General features: G+C 44.4%; 1 protein-coding gene across 3 annotated transcripts in view; it reads left to right on the forward strand.

Annotated features, from left to right (window-relative positions):
* Nucleotides 1-22055, forward strand: part of CARM1 (coactivator associated arginine methyltransferase 1) — a 55288-nt gene that overhangs the window by 25767 nt on the left and 7466 nt on the right. Inside the window, exons 2-14 of one of the 3 annotated variants that reach the window (XM_040346457.1) lie at nucleotides 1620-1742; nucleotides 4207-4313; nucleotides 9986-10090; nucleotides 10172-10282; nucleotides 13033-13210; nucleotides 14498-14588; nucleotides 16102-16183; nucleotides 16268-16353; nucleotides 16752-16841; nucleotides 18382-18519; nucleotides 18618-18707; nucleotides 19523-19635; nucleotides 21334-21483. In XM_040346457.1, coding sequence (XP_040202391.1) covers nucleotides 1620-1742; nucleotides 4207-4313; nucleotides 9986-10090; nucleotides 10172-10282; nucleotides 13033-13210; nucleotides 14498-14588; nucleotides 16102-16183; nucleotides 16268-16353; nucleotides 16752-16841; nucleotides 18382-18519; nucleotides 18618-18707; nucleotides 19523-19635; nucleotides 21334-21483 — 1464 coding nt within the window. The remainder of the gene's footprint in view (nucleotides 1-1619; nucleotides 1743-4206; nucleotides 4314-9985; nucleotides 10091-10171; nucleotides 10283-13032; nucleotides 13211-14497; nucleotides 14589-16101; nucleotides 16184-16267; nucleotides 16354-16751; nucleotides 16842-18381; nucleotides 18520-18617; nucleotides 18708-19522; nucleotides 19636-21333; nucleotides 21484-22055) is intronic. The other 2 variants (XM_040346458.1, XR_005748078.1) reach the window with 2 other exon arrangements.

Here is a 22055-nt window from a genome sequence, read left to right on the forward strand (position 1 = left end):
GCCTCTCGGCGGAAGGAGGAAGTGGGACAGGAAGGCCCACTCCTCCTGAAGCCCCCCACTCCCCCCAAAAAAAATTACATGCCAAATGTGGCATGTAAGGGGGTGAGGAGTGGGATAATTTTGGGTGGAACTCCTCTTTAAGCTGTTTATATTTACTAATACTATTGCATCTCCATGTTCTGTGGGAGACCAGGGATGGTGAATGCAGGTTCTGTGTTTACTAACACTTTAAAGCGGACCATCAGTCATTTTTTTCACCTTTCCATCGATTAAATCTTCCGTACTTTCTGTTTTTAACTTTGAATGGTAAAACACTTTTTTTTTTTTGCCAGTAAATACCTTTTATACAGCCCTCTTCCTGTTACTTGTCCGCTAAAAAGCCTAGACTTATGACATGCACGGCTCTTTCTCACTCTTGTGAGAGTTTGCAAGGAAGGGAGAGGAGATGAGTCATAAGAGGGACAATGAGAGCTGGAGGTGTGCCTCTGTGTAAATCCAGGAAGTGCACAGACAGCCACCTCAGCTGCTCAGTTAAAATGGATGCAGCCAGACTCGGTGGAGGGAGATTTCTGCAGCATATTTGGCAAATACAGAATCACAGTAGTAGAAAATATGGCAAAGATGTTTTTATTGCAAATTATGTGAGCAGACTGCAGTTCCTCTTTACGTTCTCATTGGGTAGATTTCTCCCCCCTGTCCTATAGACAAGGTTGTCACCAGGGTAAGGCCCCTTTCACACAGGCAAACCTGTCAGTTTTTTTAGGTGGACCTGAATGGACGCTCCATGCAGGTCTATGGAGCGACGGATTTCAGCGATGACATGTCCACTGACATCCGATCTGCTAAATTCAGATGGCTGCAAACCCAATTTTCCATTCGTCGATCGAATGAAAATGGACAGGCGGTCCGTTTTCATCCGATTTTCCCCCCCCCCCATAGAGGAGAGCGGAGCTCTATCGGGTGTATCCCTGCACAGTGTGCAAAGATGGACCGGACCTGTCCGCCTGCTCAGCGGGGATCACCGGCGCGATCCCTGCTGAGCAAAGCGGAGTCCGTACACGGACGCGTCCATGTGAAAGAGCCCTAAGTGAGGAGTGTGAGCTTTGTGCATGTTCAGACTAGGATCTAAGCCCATCAGAAAGCTGTCACCTGTATTGGTCCAATCATCTGAGACCAGGGCATTCCCTCACCGGTGCATGTAGATGCCTTTTTTGTATATGTGGCACTGAGGGGTGGGGAAAGCCCTGGTAGCAGGTGATGACTTCCTTGAGGGTCTGCACACATGGGGTTCCAACATGGCTGAGCTTATCCTTATACACAGTTGTCAAAGTTTCTAGTCTTTCCCCATGCCACCAAGTGTTTGCTGCCTGTGTCTCCAGAGATTTCCCCTTACTTCCCTGAAGGCAATACAGGCATCTGGACAGAATGCAATGGGGAATTTACCCAACGTAACACAGACCTCTGTGAAGCTTTGACAGAGGTTCTACCCCTTCCACAACCTAAACTTTAAAAACAAAAAAGCAATATGCTTTACCAAGGGAGATGTTTAAAAATATGGCTTTTTTTTTCTTTTTTTTTCCCTTTATATTAATCGTTGATTTTCTTTTTCCCCTCGACAGAGAGCGTCTGCGTGTTTAAATGTACCATAAACTCAGAAACAGAATGCAGCCGCGTCGGCAAACAGTCCTTCATCGTCACTCTGGGCTGCAACAGTGTCTTGGTCCAGTTTGCCACACCAGCAGGTATGTTTCCTTTCTTCTAATGTATGTGAACTGCCCTTGACTACTTAAAATCTTTGACCTCTGGAAAATCCCCCCCCCCCCCGGTGCAGTGAGACTGTGTTTTTTTTTTTTTTTTTTTTTTAATTATGTATGGTGTACTATCCGTGTAATGTATTAACCGTGTACTTATACCGCGCAACTCCACTTCTCTGCGCTCATGTTTTTCTCTGAGTGTTGGAGGAAACCGGTGACCCCGGCGGAAACCCACGCGGAACACAGGGAGAACCATGCAAACTCCAGGCAGAGGAGATGGAATCGTTGGTCACGCCAGCTTTAGTAGATGATTCCCAGTGTCACTCACCCAATAAGATGTCTGTACATAGCCTGCCCCTTTACATTTATACTTGCCAACCTACACTTCCTCACCAGCATCCTGGCCTCCCTACCTCTGGGGTCTAAGCTTACCCAGGGAACGATGTCCACTTCCCACCAACTGCCATAATTATTATAAAGACAAACGATGGCACGTCTTTTTCCTTCCAAATGCTTTTTCCATAATGAAAACTATAGCTGTAAATTGGAGTTCAACTTTAAAGCGGTGGTTCACCCTCAATAACAACATTTTAGCATTAAATTAACCACTTGACCACCGCCCCATGTCAAAAAGACGTCCTGTTTTTAAAGTTGAATATCTCGATAACGGCAGCAGCTGCTGCCACAACCGAGATATTCATCTTTTCAGGGGGCGGTGGTGTACACGATAACGGCGGTCTCCGCGGCGGATTCGCCGCGAGATCGCCGTTATCGGTGGCGGGAGAGGGCCCCCCCCTCCCGCCGCTCTCCCGCGTCCTCCGCCGCTTACCGGAGCCGTCGGTAGCGGCGGAGGGGATCGGATGTGTTCGGCAGCTGAGCGGGGACGGGACTGAAGGAGAAATCTCCTTCACCCGTCCTCATAGCTCTGCTGGGCGGAAGTGACGTCAAAACGTCAGTCCCGCCCAGCCTCTTAAAGAAACATTTTTTTTTTTTGTCATTTGAAAAAATGACATTTTTATTTATTTTTTATTTTTTTTGCATTTAAGTCTAATTATGAGATGTGAGGTCTTTTTGACCCCAGATCTCATATTTAAGAGGACCTGTCATGCTTTTTTCTATTACAAGGGATGTTTACATTCCTTGTAATAGGAATAAAAGTGATCAATTTTTTTTATTTTTTTTATTTCAGTGTAAAAAATTATAAAACTAAATAAAAATAAGAAAACCAAAAACATTTTTTTTAAAGCGCCCCATCCCGACGAGCTCGCGCGCAGAAGCAAACGCATACGCGAGTAGCGCCCGCATATGAAAACGGTATTCAAACCACACAAGTGAGGTATTGCCGCGATCGTTAGAGTGAGAGCAATAATTCTAGCCCTAGACCTACTCTGCAACTCAAAAAATGCAACCTGTAGAATTTTTTAAACGTCGCCTATCGAGATTTTTAAGGGTAAAAGTTTGACGCCATGCCACGAGCGGGCGCAATTTTTAAGCGTGACATGTTGGGTATCATTTTACTCGGCGTAACATTATCTTTCACAATATATAAAAAAATTGGGCAAAATGTATTGTTGTCTTATTTTTTAATTCAAAAAAGTGATTTTTATCCAAAAAAAGTGCGCTTGTAAGACCGCTGCGCAAATACGGTGTGACAAAGTATTGCAATGACTGCCATTTTATTCCCTAGGATGTCTGCTAAAAAAAAAATATATAATGTTTGGGGGTTCTGATTAATTTTCTAGCAAACAAATTGTGATTTTCACATGAAGGAGAGAAGTGCCAGAATTAACCCGGTGGGCAAGTGGTTAAGCATAGTAGCGCGAGCTACAGTATGCCTTTATTTTATTTTTTTGCCCTGTACTCACTGTTTAATCCTATAGTGAAGATTCCGACTCCCTGCGGGGAATGGGCGTTCCTATCCAGAGGGAAGATGATTGACGGCCGGCTATGGCACGTCGCGCTCCCCGAAGATAGCAGGTCTTGGCTCTTCACGGCGCCTGCGCACAGACTATGCGCAGGTGCTGTGAAGAGCCAAGTCCTATTTCGGCTATTTCCGGAGAACCATGACGCGCCAGAGCCGGCCGTCAATCATCTTCCCTCTGGATAGGAACGCCCATTCCCGCGGGGAGTCGGAATCTTCACTATAGGATTAAACAGTGAGTACGGGGCAAAAAAATAGGCTCGCGCTACTATGCTTAATTTTTTTTTTTATAGGGTGAACCCCCTCTTTAATATTTCCCTATGAGTGTAGCAAAAACGCCAAGAAATTGGCAACTCAAAAGTGCCAAAATCTGAATTTTAACAGTGAAATATTTCAATACATATTAAATATGAAAGTGAATAAGGCCTTAGTCATTGTCTGTGAAAATGTATTTGTTCCCGTTGTCATTGCATTCATAAGGTGTGTTGGAGTGTATATTTGTGTCATCTATATCCTGTCCTTCCTCCGCAGATTTCTGCTCCTTTTACAATATAATAAAGGGTTGCAGGAGGTCCTCTTCAGACAAAAGTGTGTTCAGCGAGCGGACAGAAGAATCATCAGCTGTGCAGTACTTCCAGGTACTAAACTCTATGCTGGGAGGACAGATATCAGGAACCCTTCCCCATAGGAGTTGTGTCATTTCAGCCAAAATATTTTAGTTAAATTTTGGATAGTCGGGAAGAGTTAAAGCGGTAGTAAACTCAAACATGTAATTACTAAATCACCATATATAGCTTAAGTTAGGTATTTTCAATAAAAGTTACATATATAGTATGCCAAAAAAAACGTCTTACTTGTTTCAATATACGTTTTTGTGAACACTCCTGCTTGTACCTCCCCGCCGCCATTTCTACTGCTGTCTTCCATGCCTATACAGTGATATATTTCCGCCCTCAGTATGTAGCTGTGGCTATAATCCCGCGCGTGCGCATGATTTCCTGAAGCCGAGCCACGTCTCCTCTCCACAACCCCTCCGACGTAGCGAGTCACATGGGGTCAAGGCTCAGCTTCTCAATAGGAGTATCGCGGGATGTCGGGGCTGACGTCACCATAAGGAAATGACGCAGCCCCGACATAAACAGATTTTTAGCCGGCAGAGGCTCTGCTTGCCGAATTTAACGGGGATCCGGCGCATGCGCGGTACGCGTCCCCACTCGTCAATCTAGCTGTAACTTCAGAAGCAGGCAGGTAAGGAAAAAAATAAAATGTCAATCGGTTTACAAGGATGAAATGCACAATTACATTGAAAGTGAATATTTTGACTTTACAACCACTTTAAACACTTTTTCACGCTTTACAGTCGTCTGATTTCCTATGTCTTCCTGTCCCAGTAATTCTTCCATGGGTACCTCCAGGAGAGGGAAATCTCATAATTTGTGATTCTTGACTGTAAATATGCGACAAGTTTTCCAATCTATCTTGAACCTAATAAAGTTCTGTCCTATATATGACAATAAATATCAGTTTACCTTAGAAAGCAAAGGGTCTAATTTTTTATTTTTTTTAAGGTCAGCTAAAAAAAACTCACCGGGCACTTTTATTATTAATAATAATAATAATATTATACAGCGCCAACAGTTTTTGCAGTGCTTTAAAATATAAAGGTAGAAAATTCAAATCCATACGAGAGGGTTAGACGGGCTCCTGCGAGCTTACCACCTAATAGGGAGGGGCTGGTGAAACAAGTTGGTAACACTGATGGATGAACTGATGCTGGAAGTAGAAGATTCATAGCCAGATTCAGAAAGACTGGCTTAACTTTGTGCAGGCGTAGCGTATCGCATATACGCTACACCGCTGGAAGTCAACAGCAAGTGCTGTATTCACAAAGCACTTGCCTCCTAAGTTGCGGCGTAGCGTAAATGGGCCGGCGTAAGCGCACCTAATTCAAATTGTGAAGAGGTGGGCGTGTTTTTTTTTTTTTTTTTATGTAAATAAACCTTGACCCCACGTAAATGACGTTTTGAACGAACGGCGCATGCGCCGTCCGTGGACGTATCCCAGTGCGCATGCTCCAAATTACGCCGCAAGGACTTATTGGTTTCGACGTGAATGTAAATTACGTCCAGCCCCATTCACGGACGACTTGCGCAAACGACGTAAAATTTTCAAAATTCGACGCGGGACCGACGTCCATACTTAACATTGGCTAGGCCAGCTTTTTGGTGGAATAACTTTACGCCTGAAAACGCCTTACGTAAACGGTGTATTTTTACTGCGTCGGGCAAGCGTACGTTCGTGAATGGGCGTATCTCGCTGATCTAGGCGTAAATCGGCGTTCACGCCCCTAGCGGCCGGCCTAAATAGACAGCTAAGATACGACGGCGCAGGCCGTCGTATCTTAGCTAGATTTAAGTGTACAGGCATACCCCACTTTTACGTACACAACGGGACCAGAGCATTGATGTAAAACGAAAATGTACTTAAAGTGAAGCAATGCCTTTTTTCACTTCTAGGCTGTAGTGGGGGTGCCAGGGGCTTTAGTGGGGGCATCAGGGGAACACTCACATGTAAATAAGCTCATCTGATGCAAGGGGGGCCGCTCCAATCCATCCCCCGGATATGGCGCTGTGCACAAAGGACATTGCTATTGAGAGGCTGGATGGCATTCTGTGGCTGACAGGGAAGCCTGAGGGGATGTGATGTCACCGGAGGTGGGGAGGCAGCCAGGATACAGAAAGAGCACACTGGAACTGAGCAGGCTAAGTGCTCAGAACTTCAGTTCCGTCTAATGCGGGTGCACGGCGCGGGAATATTTGTACCTGTGAGACACTTTACGTACACTCGCAGGCATGTCCGTACTCGCGAGTGTACGTAAAGTGAGTGTCCGTAAAGCGGGGTATGCCTGTATCTCATTTGGAGAATACACTTAAAGATACAACGGCTTAGATTCAGAGTTACGCCGGCTTAACTCTTTCTGAATCTAGCTATCGGTTAACTGAAGGCAGGATAGGCCTCTCTGAAGAGACAAGTTTGAAGGAATCGCCTAAAAGTGGATAGAGTAGGAGAGAACTGGACAGATTGGGGTAGTGACTTTGAGGATGGGAGAGGCTCTAGAGAAGTTCTGAAGATGAACGTGTGGTGGTGAAGGAGACAAGTGTGCTAGAAAGCACAAGGTCTCTTGGGAGGAGTGGAGAGGGCTGTTTTGGATTCTATTTGGAGATGAGATTGGTGATGTAGCTTGGGGCAGAATTGTAAATGGCCTTGTATGTTTTGAATTTTACTCGTTGGGCAACAGGAAGCCAGTGGAGGGAGTGGCGGACCCTGAATGGTTGGGAAGGTGGATGAATCTGGCAGCGACATTCATGATGGACTGAAGGGATAGCTTGTGGAGAGGCAGGCCAATGAGGGAGTTGCAATAGTCAAGGGGAGAGATGACAAGGGAGTGAATGGGGAGCTTGGTGGTTTAATTTCTTAAAAAGGGGCGCATTTTAAAGATGTTACAGAGGTAAATTCTACAACCTCTTGGACTTAAAGGGTCACTAAAGGAAACATTTTTTTTTAGCCAAATAGCTTCCTTTACCTTACTGCAGTCCTGGTTTCATGTCCTCATTGTTCGTTTTTGCTCTGATGTTGCTGTAATTCTTCTCTGTTCTGGACACTTCCTGGTTGTCTGTTTCCTGATAACCACAGTACTGGGAGATTTCTCTCTGTGGTCACTAATTAAGGAGGTGTGATTACTGTGTGTCTAAAACCCCACAGCACCAATCGGTTTCGTTTTCCAAACCATCACTGCCCTCTATTGGCTCTCTGGCTCTGTACATCGGAGAACCAGGAAACGGCAAAAACGAAACTAAACTGTAGGTACATTATATGATTGGTTTTCATCTATTTTTAATCATTTTTAAAAGGAATCAGTTAACTATTATGTCTCTCTACCCAGCAAAAAAATGTTTTTCCTTTTAGTGACCCTTTAAGGCTGAAATGACAAGTCAGAGTCTAGGATTACACCTAGTACCCTGGTGTGAGGGGAGGAACTGATGGTTACATTGGTGGTTTTGATGGGAAAATTCATGGAGTGGGCCACGAGTGAAGGGGGAATATTAATAGCTCTTTTTTAGAGAGATTTAGTTTAAAGGGGTTGTAAAGGTTTTTTTTTTTTTCTCCTAAATCGCTTCCTTTTACTTTAGTGCAGTCCTCCTTCACTTACCTCATCCTTCCATTTTGCTTTTAAATGTTTTTGTTTCTTCTGAGAAATCCTCACTTCCTGTTCTTTCTGTAACTACACACAATAATGTGAGGCTTTCTTCCTGGTGTGGAGAAAGCCTCTTGAGGGGGCGAACAGGAGTGTCAGGACGCCCACTAACACATAGCTCTTTTCTCTATCTGCAAAGTAGAGTGTCCTGACTTGCCTGCTCGCCCCCTCCCCCCCTCAAGAGGCTTTCTCCACACCAGGGAGAAAGCCTTGCATTACTGTGTGGAATTAAAGACAGAAGAACAGGAAGTGAGGATTTCTCAGAAGAAATAAGGACATTTAAAAGCAAAATGGAAGGATGAGGTAAGTGAAGGAGGACTGCACTAAAGTAAAAGAAGCCAGACAGATTTGGGTGTCATCGGTGTATCGGTGGTATTGAAAGCTGTGGGCGGTTATCAAGTGACCAAGGGAGGAGGTGTAGATGGAGAAGTGGTCCAAGAACAGAGTCTTGGGAGATCCCCACAGAAAGGGGACATGGAGAGGAGACCGTTTTTTATGTAACACTGAAGGAGCACTGTGATAGATGGGCAGAGAACCAGGATAGAGCAGAATCCCGCCGTAGTGGGCGTTCCTATTGACATGCCAATCAATTGGCATGCTAAACGACGGCGCACACAGAGCGTCACGACTTCCCGCAGGAAGCTCGGCTCTATTCGGCGCCGAATAGAGCCAAGCCGACCTTCTTTCGGGAAGTCGTGACGCGCTGTGTGCGCCGTCGTTTAGCATGCCAATTGATTGGCATGTCAATAGGAACGCCCACTCCCGCGGGATTCCCTACCCGGAAGCCGCGTTGAATTCCACGGCTAAACGATATCTACGGAAAAAAATAAATAAAGGTCAGTGACATTTTATATGCAGCACGGTGCTGGGTGCAGTGTTAGATGTTTTTTATAGGGTGAACCTCCACTTTAAGTTGTTGTTCAGGTTGGTGGGGTCCAATGAGGGCTTTTTAAGTGGCGCTAGAGAGGGAGAGATTGAAGATGTGAGGGAGCATAGGCTAGAAGAGGGTGACCGTAGTAGTGAGGGAACAGGATCCAAGGGACAATTGGTTAGGTAGGCCTCTGAGAAGTTTTGTAACCTCTTCAATGGTAGCCAATTCAAAAGAGGAGAGTGAACGTGCTGTTAGGCAAGGTATGTTGGGTGGTGAAGATGTACGCACAGTGGAGGTGTCCTCACAAATTGCATCCATCTTGTCTTTTGAAGTGATTGCCAATCTCTTGGACAATGAGTGAGTTGGTGGGTAGAGGGGGACGAAGCAGAGTTAAGGTTGAGAAGAGCCGACAGGGACTTGATGAAAAGGTATTAATAAGAGAGACAAAGACTTGTTTGGCAGCATGGTGGCAGGAATTGTATTTTGGGGCAAATTTTATATAGGGTGAAGTCTGGCAGGCATGTTTATTTTGTGATTGATTTTAATTAAAAGAACATTTTTGGAGTGCGGCTGTCCAAGTTTCCTTCGTATTTTTGCATCACTATTGCATTGCCGGCACCCATGGTTTGGTTCCAGTGGGAAGGTTCGTTAAAGACTTCTGAGCGGTTATTTTCTCTCATTAAATATAAAAATATGGCAGCAGAAGACATTTGCCAAAAATGATACAGCAATGTATCCAGCTTTAAAGTGGATGTAAACCCGATTTGTGAAATTTAAGCTGTGCACATATATTTGCAGTGTTTTCTTATCTCTCTTCAAAGCACTGTTTCCCATAGCGTTCTCCTGCTCTGTTCTTCTGTTATCAGTCTGATCACTTCTGACGCATGATAAACCAGCCTGAAATTGGTGTCTGTGTGAGGTGCTATAGATTAGCAGAAAGCTGCTTTACTCGCAGCACAGCTCTGAAAGTCTCTCCCCCTATCGGGAGGGGGGGTGCCTTTCCTCCAATCAGCTTTCTCCCAGTGTAAGCCAAGACCTCTATCACGGTGCAGAATGAGAAAGTGAAAATGTCAAACACGATGTGCACTTTATAAACCGTATATAAAGATTAAGACATCAGATATACATGTAAAACTTTTGTAGGGAGATTTGTTTCATCTCGGTGTATCATTTTTTCATTGCAGTTTTATGGCTACCTGTCACAGCAACAGAACATGATGCAGGACTATGTGAGGACTGGCACCTACCAGCGAGCTATCCTACAGAACCATCCAGACTTCAAAGATAAAGTAAATTTCGGAGCACATCACAGCACATGCTCTGGGGTGGGATCGGAAAACTTTCTGAATGTTTGTTTTTTCTCTCTTCAGGTTGTTTTAGACGTTGGCTGTGGCTCAGGGATCCTGTCATTCTTTGCAGTTCAGGCTGGAGCTCGCAAGGTTTATGCTGTTGAAGCGAGCAGCATGGCACAGCACGCTGAGGTGAGTGGTCATGGCACAGGCCAAGCCTTGAATATAAAACCTCTGCTCTTCCTAAAACTCTTCCTAAAGCTGGCCACACATGTCTACAGTCTGATTTTATATAAACTCCTTTAGCAACAGCTTTGTATTGTAACTTTCTATTAATTGTTTCTGTACTGAATAGATTGTAAGGAAGGCTCTTACCTGGCACCATTCTTTCTAAACCTAAAGGAGATTTTACAGTAAGGGGCAATTGTGTGCTAAACCAATTTTGGCGCAAGAGAGGGATCATTCCTTGTCGGTTCTTCATTGGACTGGTAATAGATCTTCCCCACCTGCATCATTCTCCTGTAACATGCGCCATTCCTAGTGTGGCCTAAGTGGGCATCTGACAGAACACTTTTGTAGTATTTAAAGTGGAAATAAACTCCATGCACCAACCTTTCCTTTATTTTATCACCCCCCTTACACAATTGCTAACCATTTTTATAATTTTTTTTACTATTGTACTTTTTATTTGCTGCAATGCAGCACTTCCAGGTTTCCGGCCTAGTCCAGGCCTTGCTTCTTCCTGGTATTGCTACACCAACGCTATGCCAGGACGCAATGTGTTACTAAGCTTTGTGCGATTGTGTGTGCATAAGCTCTGCCGGCTGTATAATGGCAATCTACCAGAAGCTGGCAGCGATTGGGCGCACATGCAGACATCTCGCTGTTCATATAGGTCGCCGGTCTCTGCCAGATCCTAGATACCAGAAGGACACTAGTGAAGCATATGTGCACATGCCAGAGGTTTTTGAGATGGTGGTGCAGAAGAGGGGTAGGGTTTAGCGTTTGATTCTGCTTTTAAGTATAGTGAAGCTTTTTTTATTTTTTTTAATTGGTATAAAATCATAGCTGGTAGCGGGTTAATGTAAAACATTTTTCCATGACCTAAAGTACAAAATGAAGGTAGTTGTGCAGAAAATTCATTTTAGTGTGATGCCAGAGGCAACATCTTAAAGCACGAGTTCACCCTAAAAAAAAAATGTAACATTAGATTGATGCTCATTTTGTCAAGGGGAATCGGGTAGGTTTTTTTAACCAGTTCCCGACCCCCGCATGTACATATACGTCCACAATATGGCACGTACAGGCACATGGGCGTACACGTACGTCCTCGCCTATTAGCGGGTGGGGGGTCCGATCGGGACCCCCCCCCGCTACATGCGGAGGTCGGGTCCGCTCGGGGAGCGATCCGGGACCACGGCGCGGCTATTTGTTTATAGCCGCTCCGTCGCGATCGCTCCCCGGAGCTGAAGAACGGGGAGAGCCGTGTGTAAACACGGCTTCCCCGTCCTTCACTATGGCGGCGCATCGATCGCGTCATTCCCTTTATAGGGAAGACACGATCGATGACGTCATTCCTACAGCCACACCCCCAAACAGTTGTAAACACATACTAGGTGCACCCTAACTCCTACAGCGCCACCTGTGGTTAACTCCCAAACTGCAACTGTCATTTTCACAATAAAGAATGCAATTTAAATGCATTTTTTGCTGTGAAAATGACAATGGTCCCAAAAATGTGTCAAAATTGTCCGAAGTGTCCGCCATAATGTCAGTCACGAAAAAAATTGCTGATCGCCGCCATTAGTAGTAAAAAAAAAAAATTAATAAAAATGCAATAAAACTATCCCCTATTTTGTAAACACTATAAATTTTGCGCAAACCAATCGATAAACGCTTATTGCGATTTTTTTTTTTTTACTAAAAATAGGTAGAAGAATACGTATCGGCCTAAACTGAGGAAAAAAAATGTTTTTATATATGTTTTTGGGGGATATTTATTACAGCAAAAAGTAAAAAATATTGCATTTTTGTCAAAATTGTCGCTCTATTTTTGTTTATAGCGCAAAAACTAAAAACCGCAGATGTGATCAAATACCACCAAAAGAAAGCTCTATTTGTGGGGGGGAAAAGGACGCCAATTTTGTTTGGGAGCCACGTCGCACGACCGCGCAATTGTCTGTTAAAGCGACGCAGTCCCGAACTGTAAAAACACCTTGGGTCTTTAGGCTGCATATTGGTCCGGGGCTTAACTGGTTAAAAACGAAGCAGTACTTACCGTTTTAGAGAGCGATCTTCTCCGCCGCTTCCGGGTATGGTCTTCGGGACTGGGCGTTCCTATTTGATTGACAGGCTTCCGACGGTCTCATCTATCGCGTCACGAGTAGCCGAAAGAAGCCGAACGTCGGTGCGGCTCTATACGGCGCCTGCGCACCGACGGTCGGCTACTTTCGGAAAATCGTGACGCGATGGATGCGACCGTCGGAAGCCTGTCAATCAAGAAGGAACGCCCAGTCCCGCAGCCCATACCCGGAAGCCGCGGAGAAGATGTATCTCTAAAATGATAAGTACGGCTTCGATTTAAAAAAAAAAAACTACCCAATTCCCCTTGACAAAATGAGCATCAATCTAATGTTAAAAATTGTCATTTCCGGGTGAACCTCCACTTTAAGACCCTGCGTAGCCTTTTAAGTTTGTGGCCCCCGGCTAAGGGAAAGGAGGATGTCCCCACTAGGAGCTAAATTAAACCTACTCCAGCAAAAAAAAAGTTTTGCGCAAAGTTTTATGCTTTCAAGTGTATGAAATGGCCAAATTGTCAGACTGTCGGACTAGCATGTGATGTTTTTGGCAAGTTACAAATTTGAAAACATTTTTTGTAAGGCATGCTTTTCCTTTTATGAGGTCCACTAACATTGAACTGATGTTTCGTCTTCCTTCTGTAGCTATTGGTGAAGAGTAACAATCTAACCGATCGAATTGTGGTGATTCCAGGAAAGGTGGAGGAAGTGACTCTTCCTGAACAGGTGGATATTATCATTTCTGAGCCTATGGGATACATGCTGTTCAATGAGCGGATGCTGGAGAGTTACTTGCATGCAAAGAAGTTCCTCAAACCCAACGGTAAGGCATAAAAGTTGCTGAACATTAATGTGTCCATGCTGAGAATCACTAAACTGCCTTTGGGTCTGACAATGAGACACACAAATGGAGAATAAAGAGGAGATAAAAACATTAAATCTTAAAGTGGTTGTAAACCCTTGTAAAAAGAAAAACCTGCAAGACCGAGGCATAATGAGCTAGTATGCATAGCATACTGGCTCGTTATGAATTACCTTAGATCGAAGCCCCCGCAGTGGTCCTCGTACCCCCCCTCTGGACGGTGTCGTCTATCCTGGGGGTTACTTCCGGGTATTGCGGCTCCAGCGTTGTGATTAGCCGGAGCCGCAATGATGTCGCTCCCACGCAGGAGCAATCTGTAACGGCACACAGACTGAAGCAACAGCACATACGTGCCTTTGCTTTAGTGTGCATGTGCTGATGACATCAGCACATGCCGGGGATATCTCATAAATCGTGCCTTATCCATATGCTTATCTGCAACATAAAATGGTTGTAAAGGGTTTACAGCCACTTTAAAGGCTCAGTCCAATACTGAGATTTCAGCTCCAGGTGAATCCCTGCCCTCCTTCTTTTTTTTTTTTTTTTTTTTTTTTTTTTTTTTTGTCTCTTGGGTTATATTTGACTGCTCTGTGTAATAGTTTTGCACAGAGCAGCAACGATACTTCTCTTCTCGGGTACCCCATCGGCTCTCCTCCCTCCTGCCGAGGGTCACCATAGAAAACTGCTTGCTATGGGAGCTCCCAAGCATTTGCTATGTGTCATTTCACACACGGAGCGTGGCTTGGCCCTGCCCCCATTTTCTGCTCACTGGCTGCGATTTGCAGTAACCGGAACCAATGGCTGTTGTCTCGGCCAATGCTGGGGGGGGGGGGGGCTCTGTGCACACCACAGGATGGGGCTCAGGTATGTTTTGGGGAGAGGGGGGGTGCTTTACCTACATGCATAGAATGCATGAAGGAAAAAAAAACTTGAGCCTTTACAACCAATTTAAATTACAAATGGCTGCACATTTGAGCAGAGCATTAATTTGTGATGTCGGATGCGCTGTTATTAAAGCCCCACACTTTAATTGAAATGTTCCATAAGACGTTCTGGAACATGTGGGGGGAGCCAGGAAATCGGGTGCAAGAGGTCTTACTACTGGAGTGACAAGGAACAGCTGATGTGGGCATTGGCTTCCAGCTAGTAAATGATGGTAAATTGTTGTCCTAGCTAAATTTTGAGAATTGATTGATCAATCTAAGCTTTTTCTATTTCCAGTTTTACATTTTTGTGTCTCTTTTCTAGGTAACATGTTTCCAACTATTGGAGACGTTCATCTAGCGCCGTTCACAGATGAGCAGCTTTACATGGAACAGTTTACAAAAGCCAACTTCTGGTGAGTTCCTTCGAGGTTGTCTAAGAATTGCAGACCTAAGAAGAAAATGTTGCTTTAAAGCAGAACTCTACTTAAACCCCACAGCGCATTGTTTTTGTTATAGTTCCTGTATAATATCCTTTAAGTGATACCATGCACACTAAAGTACTTGTACGTTCTGAATAAGCATTAAATTGTTACCCTAAAAATAAAAAATATAGATCCTGTTACCTTTAAAGCATGCATAACAGTACAGTGCTTGTGCTGTGTTATTTGGCCCCTTGTATAACCTAAAATACCTGGCTAATCCTGTCCAGTTCTGCGCTCCCCTTTAAACTGACTAAGGTTTATCATGGCTGCTGAGCTCTGACACCGTGGTCAGTTTACGTGCCTCTGTCGTCCAGGGCTCCTGTTTTTTTGTTTGTTTGTTTTTTAACCTCTCTTGCCCCCTCTTGCCCCTTTGTCAGCTCAAGGCACTGCCCATCCCTCCCCTCCTGCTGCTTTAAAAACTTTATTCATGCCACCCCCTCTGTTCTATAACAATGTTCCCCAGTGTCTGATCTATTTAAAAAAAATGCAGATTTTTACCCTCTGTCAGAGCGTCTCCTGGCACTTGCATGACACTCGCTCTCACTCTTTCCTCCCCGACTGACCTCAATGGGAGTTCTTGGCTCCTCCCACTATAGCTGTCAACTGGGGAGAGGAGAGAGCCGAGGAGCCACATGAGTGTCAGGTAACGCTCTGATATAAGGTAAAAATCAGCTTTGTTTTTATATAGTTCAGACATTGGGACACATATTGCATAACGGAGGGGTTGGGATGAATAGATTTTAGTGGCTTAACCACTTTAAAGTTTTGACAGGTGCCCACTCCCTCATCTGCTCTGATCGCCTAGGTGATCTGAGTGGACGTACTCCTTCCTCCCGTCAGTCTTCTGGGACACGTCACGGATGTGTTCTATTCAGGCTGGATTCACACTAGTCTGGTGCAAATTGCAGCTCCGTTTTCCCTGCAAAGATAATTCAGCAAATCCTCTGTTGTAGCTGCGGATCAGCTTCTAGCTTTCTAGCCCTGTAAAGAAGAAATCCGTATCCATGCCTTGTCTGAAGCTGACCAATCCGTGTTCCACGCTGAGTCGTTGGCTGCGGCTTCGCTGTGGAGGCGGGTGCAGAGGACACGGCCGTCAACGGAAGCCCCATAGCAAGTCTATGGGGGACGTTGCTCCCTATTCATTTTACAGCCGTTGTTGGGTGTCCTCTGCAGAGCTTCTGCCGCTGGAGACTGGATCGGCTTTAAAAAGGTATGTATATAGATTTCTTCTTTACAAGGCTAGATGGGTTAGAATTGGATTGTGGATGTCTGTAGATGCAGGGATTTTTGTGTTGGGGTAGAATTGCACTTTAAGCTCCTTTTTGTGGGCGGATGTGATCGGCATACAGAATGTTGTTCTAGATGTTGGCGCTATAAAATGTGTTCTTTTATTTAAGTAATCCCATCTGCAAATGATTTTAAGAGTTCTATTCTTCCTTTTTAGGTACCAGCCCTCTTTCCATGGTGTGGACCTTTCAGCACTTCGAGGAGCCGCTGTGGATGAATATTTTAAGCAACCAGTTGTGGTATGTGGGCTGCTATTGGATGCCGTTGTCCTGCTTTCCTCCCATCAGTCTTAATCTATATAATTTTTTTTATTATCTTTTTAGGATACCTTTGACATTAGAATACTGATGGCCAAATCTGTGAAATATACAGTGAATTTCCTGGATGCCAAAGAGACTGATTTGCACAGGTACTACATGTCGGCAAAGGAGAGCTTTAACAGCCAATTAGAAATTGGCTTACTTTTGTTTGGCTGCTGCAGGATTACTGATTGGTAGCTGTGAGTTACTTCACACCCTTCCCCCACTAAAATGTTCAGTAACGCGTTGATGCTGGTGTTGTCATTTTCATCATAAAATACTAGTAGCCTAGCTGTCGATGTCCAACCTTCTTGCTTCACTAGCCTCACTCACCCCGAGCAAGGATGCACTGAAGGGACATCTGCTAGCCAATCCACTAGCTGTTTTGCCAATTAACTAGTCCCGATATCACCTTCATTACAGGTTTACCTTGGGGACATTGATCACACTGTGTATATATTGTCTGCACCTATGCACTTTTTCATTATACCTATTCTTTCTCCAACAGAATAGAAATCCCCTTCTCCTTCCACATGCTCCATTCTGGTTTGGTCCATGGCCTGGCCTTCTGGTTTGATGTGGCTTTCATCGGTTCCATGTAAGTTGGAGATGTTACAAATTTGTTCAAAGGGTATTTGATGGGACGTTATTGCTCCTTACACCTGTGTTCACGCTGCCGCGGCTTCGAGTCCGTCATCCCTGCGTGACTTCATGGTGGCTTGCCTAAGACTTCTTTAGCTGAAGTCAATGCATGTCGTATTGAAGTCGCACCAAAAGTAGTGTAGGAACCTTTTTCTAAGTCAGAGCAACTTGAGTTGCACCGATTTATAACGGTTCCATTGGCGTTCATGAGACTCCAGTCACATGACAAGTGGCTGCTGTGTGAATCCTGCGTCATTGGATTTGATTAACAGCAATGGGAGCCAATGGCTGCACTGCTATCAATCTATCCAATCAGGACACGAGACTCCAGCTAGAGCTGGTGTGCTCGTTCCTGGTCGGAGGGTGACAGCATTCAGGTTAATTAAAGCTGGGGGGCTGCAGCACTACAGAAGCTTTTTCACCTTTAATGCATTAAGGTGAAAAACAATGAGTGTTTACAACCCCTTTAAGTCAGCCCATAGATGGGTTCCCATGGTCAGAATACAGTAGCACAGCGGGAGTGATTCCTCCATCCACATTGACTGTGTTTAATCACTTCAGCTCCAAAAGATTTTACCCCCTTCATGACCTGCCCATTCTTTGCTATTCAGCACTGTGCTACTTTAACTAGCGATTGCGCGGTCATGCAATGCTGTACCATATGAAATTTATATATTTTTTTTTTTCACACAAATAGAGCTGAGGGAGAGGGATTGATTAAAGTGGTATCGGGATATTAATATTTTATTATATTTCTATTTTTTTGCACACAAATAGAGCTTTCTTTTGGTGTGTGTGTGTGTTTTATATATATATATATATATATATATATATATATATATATATATAAAACATTTTTTTTAATACTACTAATGGTGACAATCATTTATTTACAATGGTGCCCCAATATTGCGGTAGACGGTCTGATACTTGCTATCTGCCATTGATATTACCAGTGCCGTTATTAGTGATCAGTGCTAATTAGGGTTGTCCCCGATACCGGTACTTGTACTCGGGCAAATGCTCCGATGCTTCACCTGATACCTGTACAGACGGGCCGGGGGAGTTGCAAACACTGATCTCCCTGTAAAGATTTCTATAAAGCCTGACTGCGTTACCCTAGTGCTAATACTATACACTGTCGCTGTGCTAAAGACACTGGCTGGGAAGGGGTTAACATCTGCCTACAACTGCTGCCCATCCGCAGTACATGGCATGCGTTAAGTGCTTAATGGGGGGAATTGATTTTTCTTTCCTACTACCAACCCATGGTTGTAGGAAAGAAATTAGCTTAGTGTAAGGGCCAGCCTTACTATGTGTTTTGTATGGGCTTACCAAAACAATCTGATCCATTTATAGCCAATATGGTATTTTTCTCCTGCTACGCAGTTGGAAAAATCATCAAGACAATGAAGCATTATGAATTGCCAATTTATATTGTGCAGGGTTTTCTTTGTGGCTTTAAAGGGGTTTTGTTTTTTTTTGTTTTTTTTCAGAATGACTGTATGGCTTTCCACGGCACCCACAGAACCCCTCACTCATTGGTACCAGGTCCGCTGCCTCCTACAGTCCCCCCTCTTCACCAAAGCTGGAGACACATTATCTGGGACAGTCGTACTTATTGCTAACAAAAGGTGGGAGAAAGTGCAGCAGTCCTGGACCTGCTGAATGATTATGTTACCGTCTTCTATCTCTGCTTGTTGCATCTCATTGTTTCCACACTCTCTTACAGGCAAAGTTATGATATCAGTATTGTTGCTCAGGTGGATCAGACTGGATCCAAATCTAGTAATCTGCTGGATCTGAAGAACCCGTTCTTTAGGTGTGTATCTCCATTATCAAACCTGTTAGTGTATTGAGTAACATGTTTAATAAGAAGCTTGTAGTGGTATCAGAAGTGCTGACTATGACAGTGGCCATGGAAGGAGATGGCCGATTTATATAAATTGGGTTATAGCAGGGCTTAACAAATTTGCTTTGAATCTAGGAGCCAACAAAAAAAATATCCAGTTTTTAACCACTTCAATACCGGGCACTTTCACCCCCTTCCTGTCGAGTTGCACTTTGAAGGACCATTGCGCGGTCATGCAGCACTGTACCCAAATGAAATCTTTTTTGATACAGCTTTCTTTTTCACTACTGGGTTTTTATTTTTTTGTTAAACTAAAAAAGACCAGGAAAACAACTTTCTTCATTTGTTGTAACATTTTACAAATGGCTAATTTTTCTTCACTGGTGATGAGGCTGCACTGTTGGACACTGAGGCTGCACACTGATGAGGCTGCACTGTTGGACACTGATGAGGCTGCATACTGAGGCTGCACTGTTGGACACTGATGAGGCTGCACTGTTGGGACACTGAGGCTGCACTGTTGAACACTGAGGCTCTTCTTTTTTTCACTTTCTATGGTGGTGTGATAGAGGTTAAAAGCACAAAGACTGAAAGAGCAAATCTAGTAAAAAAACTAATGGGGAATACAGCTTTATTTATACTTTTTTAATTTGCATTTTTTTGAGTAAAAAGCCCACATGGTCTCCATTTTTCTTGGGTCCCCTCAGGACACTGCAGAAGCAGATATTTGTGTTAACATTTATGTCAGTTATGCCAAGTGGCTGATCATCATGTCTGTCTTCCAGGTACACTGGCACAACGCCGTCCCCTCCTCCTGGTTCACACTACTCCTCTCCCTCTGAGAACATGTGGAACACAGCAGGGGCGTACACCATGAACACAGGGATGGGCATGGGAGGTGAGTGAGGGGGGAGTCAGGACCAAACTGGACATTATGCATTATTGGGGTGGGGAGAAGTGGGTTTAAGGCCCCTGGTAACCAATAAGCTGCTTGCTTTTGATCTATATGAATGATCTATAAAGGGGGTGTTTTGGGTGTTTTTATGATGCCAGCTGTCGTTAAAGCCTTCAAGAACTCAAGGCAAAATGTTTGTTTTCCATGCAGTGGAGTTGTGCCCGCACTGCATAGTATATCTGTTTGTTTTTGTTTAGAGGATTGCAAAGTGAGGATATACTTGCCTAATCCGCGGATCCTCCAAGCACTAGACTGGATCACTCCTGTGGTCCTGTGAATGGACTGTTCCTAACATCACACCCATAATCCTGCTCTGGATGGGAGCATGGTAGAAACAGTCTGCGTATGGACGTAGGGGAGAGTGCTTTTCCAAGGGATCGAGTAAGTATAGCCTTTCGGTGCACCCTTAGTTAACCCAGGCAGTGCGGGCACAGCCCCATCGCATGGGAGGATTTTATTTATTTTTTTTCTAATGGAGTTCTGCTTTAACTTCTAGACAAGAAGTCATCAAAGCCTAGATTCACAGACCAAATTTAGAAGCTTTAGTATATGTTGGTTACAGTGGTTCCTAAGGCAAAACGTTTTTTAACTTCATACGTTTGCCAGACCTCCCCGTTTAAAGTCCAACTTGCATCTATGTAAGTGCATATTCCACACCTTGTCTATATTCTCCTCGCACACATTCCTGGATCACTAGGCTGTGCTGTAGCGAGCTGGACACTGGATATATCGCAGATCAATGCACCATCACACCATGGATCTTTAATTGCAGTCCAAAGCTTTTATTGCAGAGAGATCACATCGCCCAGAGGCGATTCAGTTCGCATGTGTTGCGCTTTACAAGTTTCTCACTCAAGTACAACGTTTTGGAGCCACGCAGGACGTTTGACGAAGGGGTCCTACGTGGCTTCGGAAACATTGCACTTGTTTTTTTTTTTATGTGATCTCTCTGCAATAAAAGATTTTGGACAGCAATTGAAGATCCATGGTGTGCTGGTGAGAAGGTGCATTGACCTAGCTGATCCCTGTGGACGTGGAAAGTTACTATAGTAGTATCCGCCACTAGTCGCTGTGTCGAGCTGCATGGTGAACACAGGGGGTCACCTGCTCTGCACGGGCGCCATTCAGAGGACGTCTTGTATTTTTTCCTATTGCATGCAAAGCATTTGCTGATCGTGCGTTGCCACATTGGACAAGGTGGAGAGACAATGCGGTAATGTCGCATTCAATCGATGAACACCTTGTATTCAAGAAAAATGCAAGGCGTTCTCAGAATGGCACCAGTGTCAAGCAGACGACCCCCTTTGTTTACTATACAGCAGGGCAGCCGCTTGGCACAGGTCCCCAAAGACCATGAGGATCACTATAGTTGCGATGGCAGCTTCTGTTTCCACAGTGATTGGCCAGGTATGGAATATGCATACTTGCATTACCCTTCCCACACAAAGATCAAGAGCAGCAGCGACTGGTCTGTATTGGACCGGTTTTTATATTTTTAAATGAAACCACCTACCTAATAGGAGGCTTCACAAGGGGTCTGTTTTTACTCATTCAGTCATGTGATTTGTGAATTAATCTACTTTGAGCAGAAGTGTGTATGTATGTGTGTGTGTGCTTACAGTTTGTGTCTTGCTTGCGCAGGTATGCCCACGGCGTACGATCTCAGCAGTGTTATAGCTGGAAGCTCAGGCATCAGCCACAGTAACCTCATCCCTCTAGGTGAGCAGTCTGCAGCCTCGTGTTCTGCGTCTCTGCATCCGGGACCCCAAGACCTGACATACGGAACCTCCAGTAATACCATAATCTCCATTCTCTCATAAATGCTTCTTCCCTTTCATTCTCCCCCAGCCCTTACACTGCTTAAGGCTTGTCAGCCAGCCGTGTGTCGTAAAGCTAACCTGCTTGTAGAAGAGGGGATGGGCATAAGGTTTAGTTGTAGAGGCAGTTCATTAACCCCCATATATGAATCAATTCAACATTGTCACTAAATTGCCTTTTCATAAGAGACTAACCTGATAACTCTATCACTGCATCTCCATGTGTATAACTAATCCATTAACGGTTCTCGATGTAAATTTTTTTCATAATGTGATAAGTGGATCATGATTTAAATTGCTGTGCATTAGCCTGGTCACAAACTGCTACTTGTCACACCTTCTCCTTGTATGTCACTAAAACCCACCACAGAAGGGACTAACGATTTAACCATATCAATAAATCGTCAGGTCTTTAACCTTGTTAAATGGTTAAGTGCAAGGAGACTGTTTCCCCACAAAGTCTCCAAAGCAAGGGAAGGGGAAAAAAATAAATTTGGACTCTCCCGGTACCCTGAACAGATTACACCTGTAACCTTGTCACCAAAT

Source organism: Rana temporaria, chromosome 3 (assembly GCF_905171775.1).
Source record: "Rana temporaria chromosome 3, aRanTem1.1, whole genome shotgun sequence".
Taxonomy (NCBI): domain Eukaryota; kingdom Metazoa; phylum Chordata; class Amphibia; order Anura; family Ranidae; genus Rana; species Rana temporaria.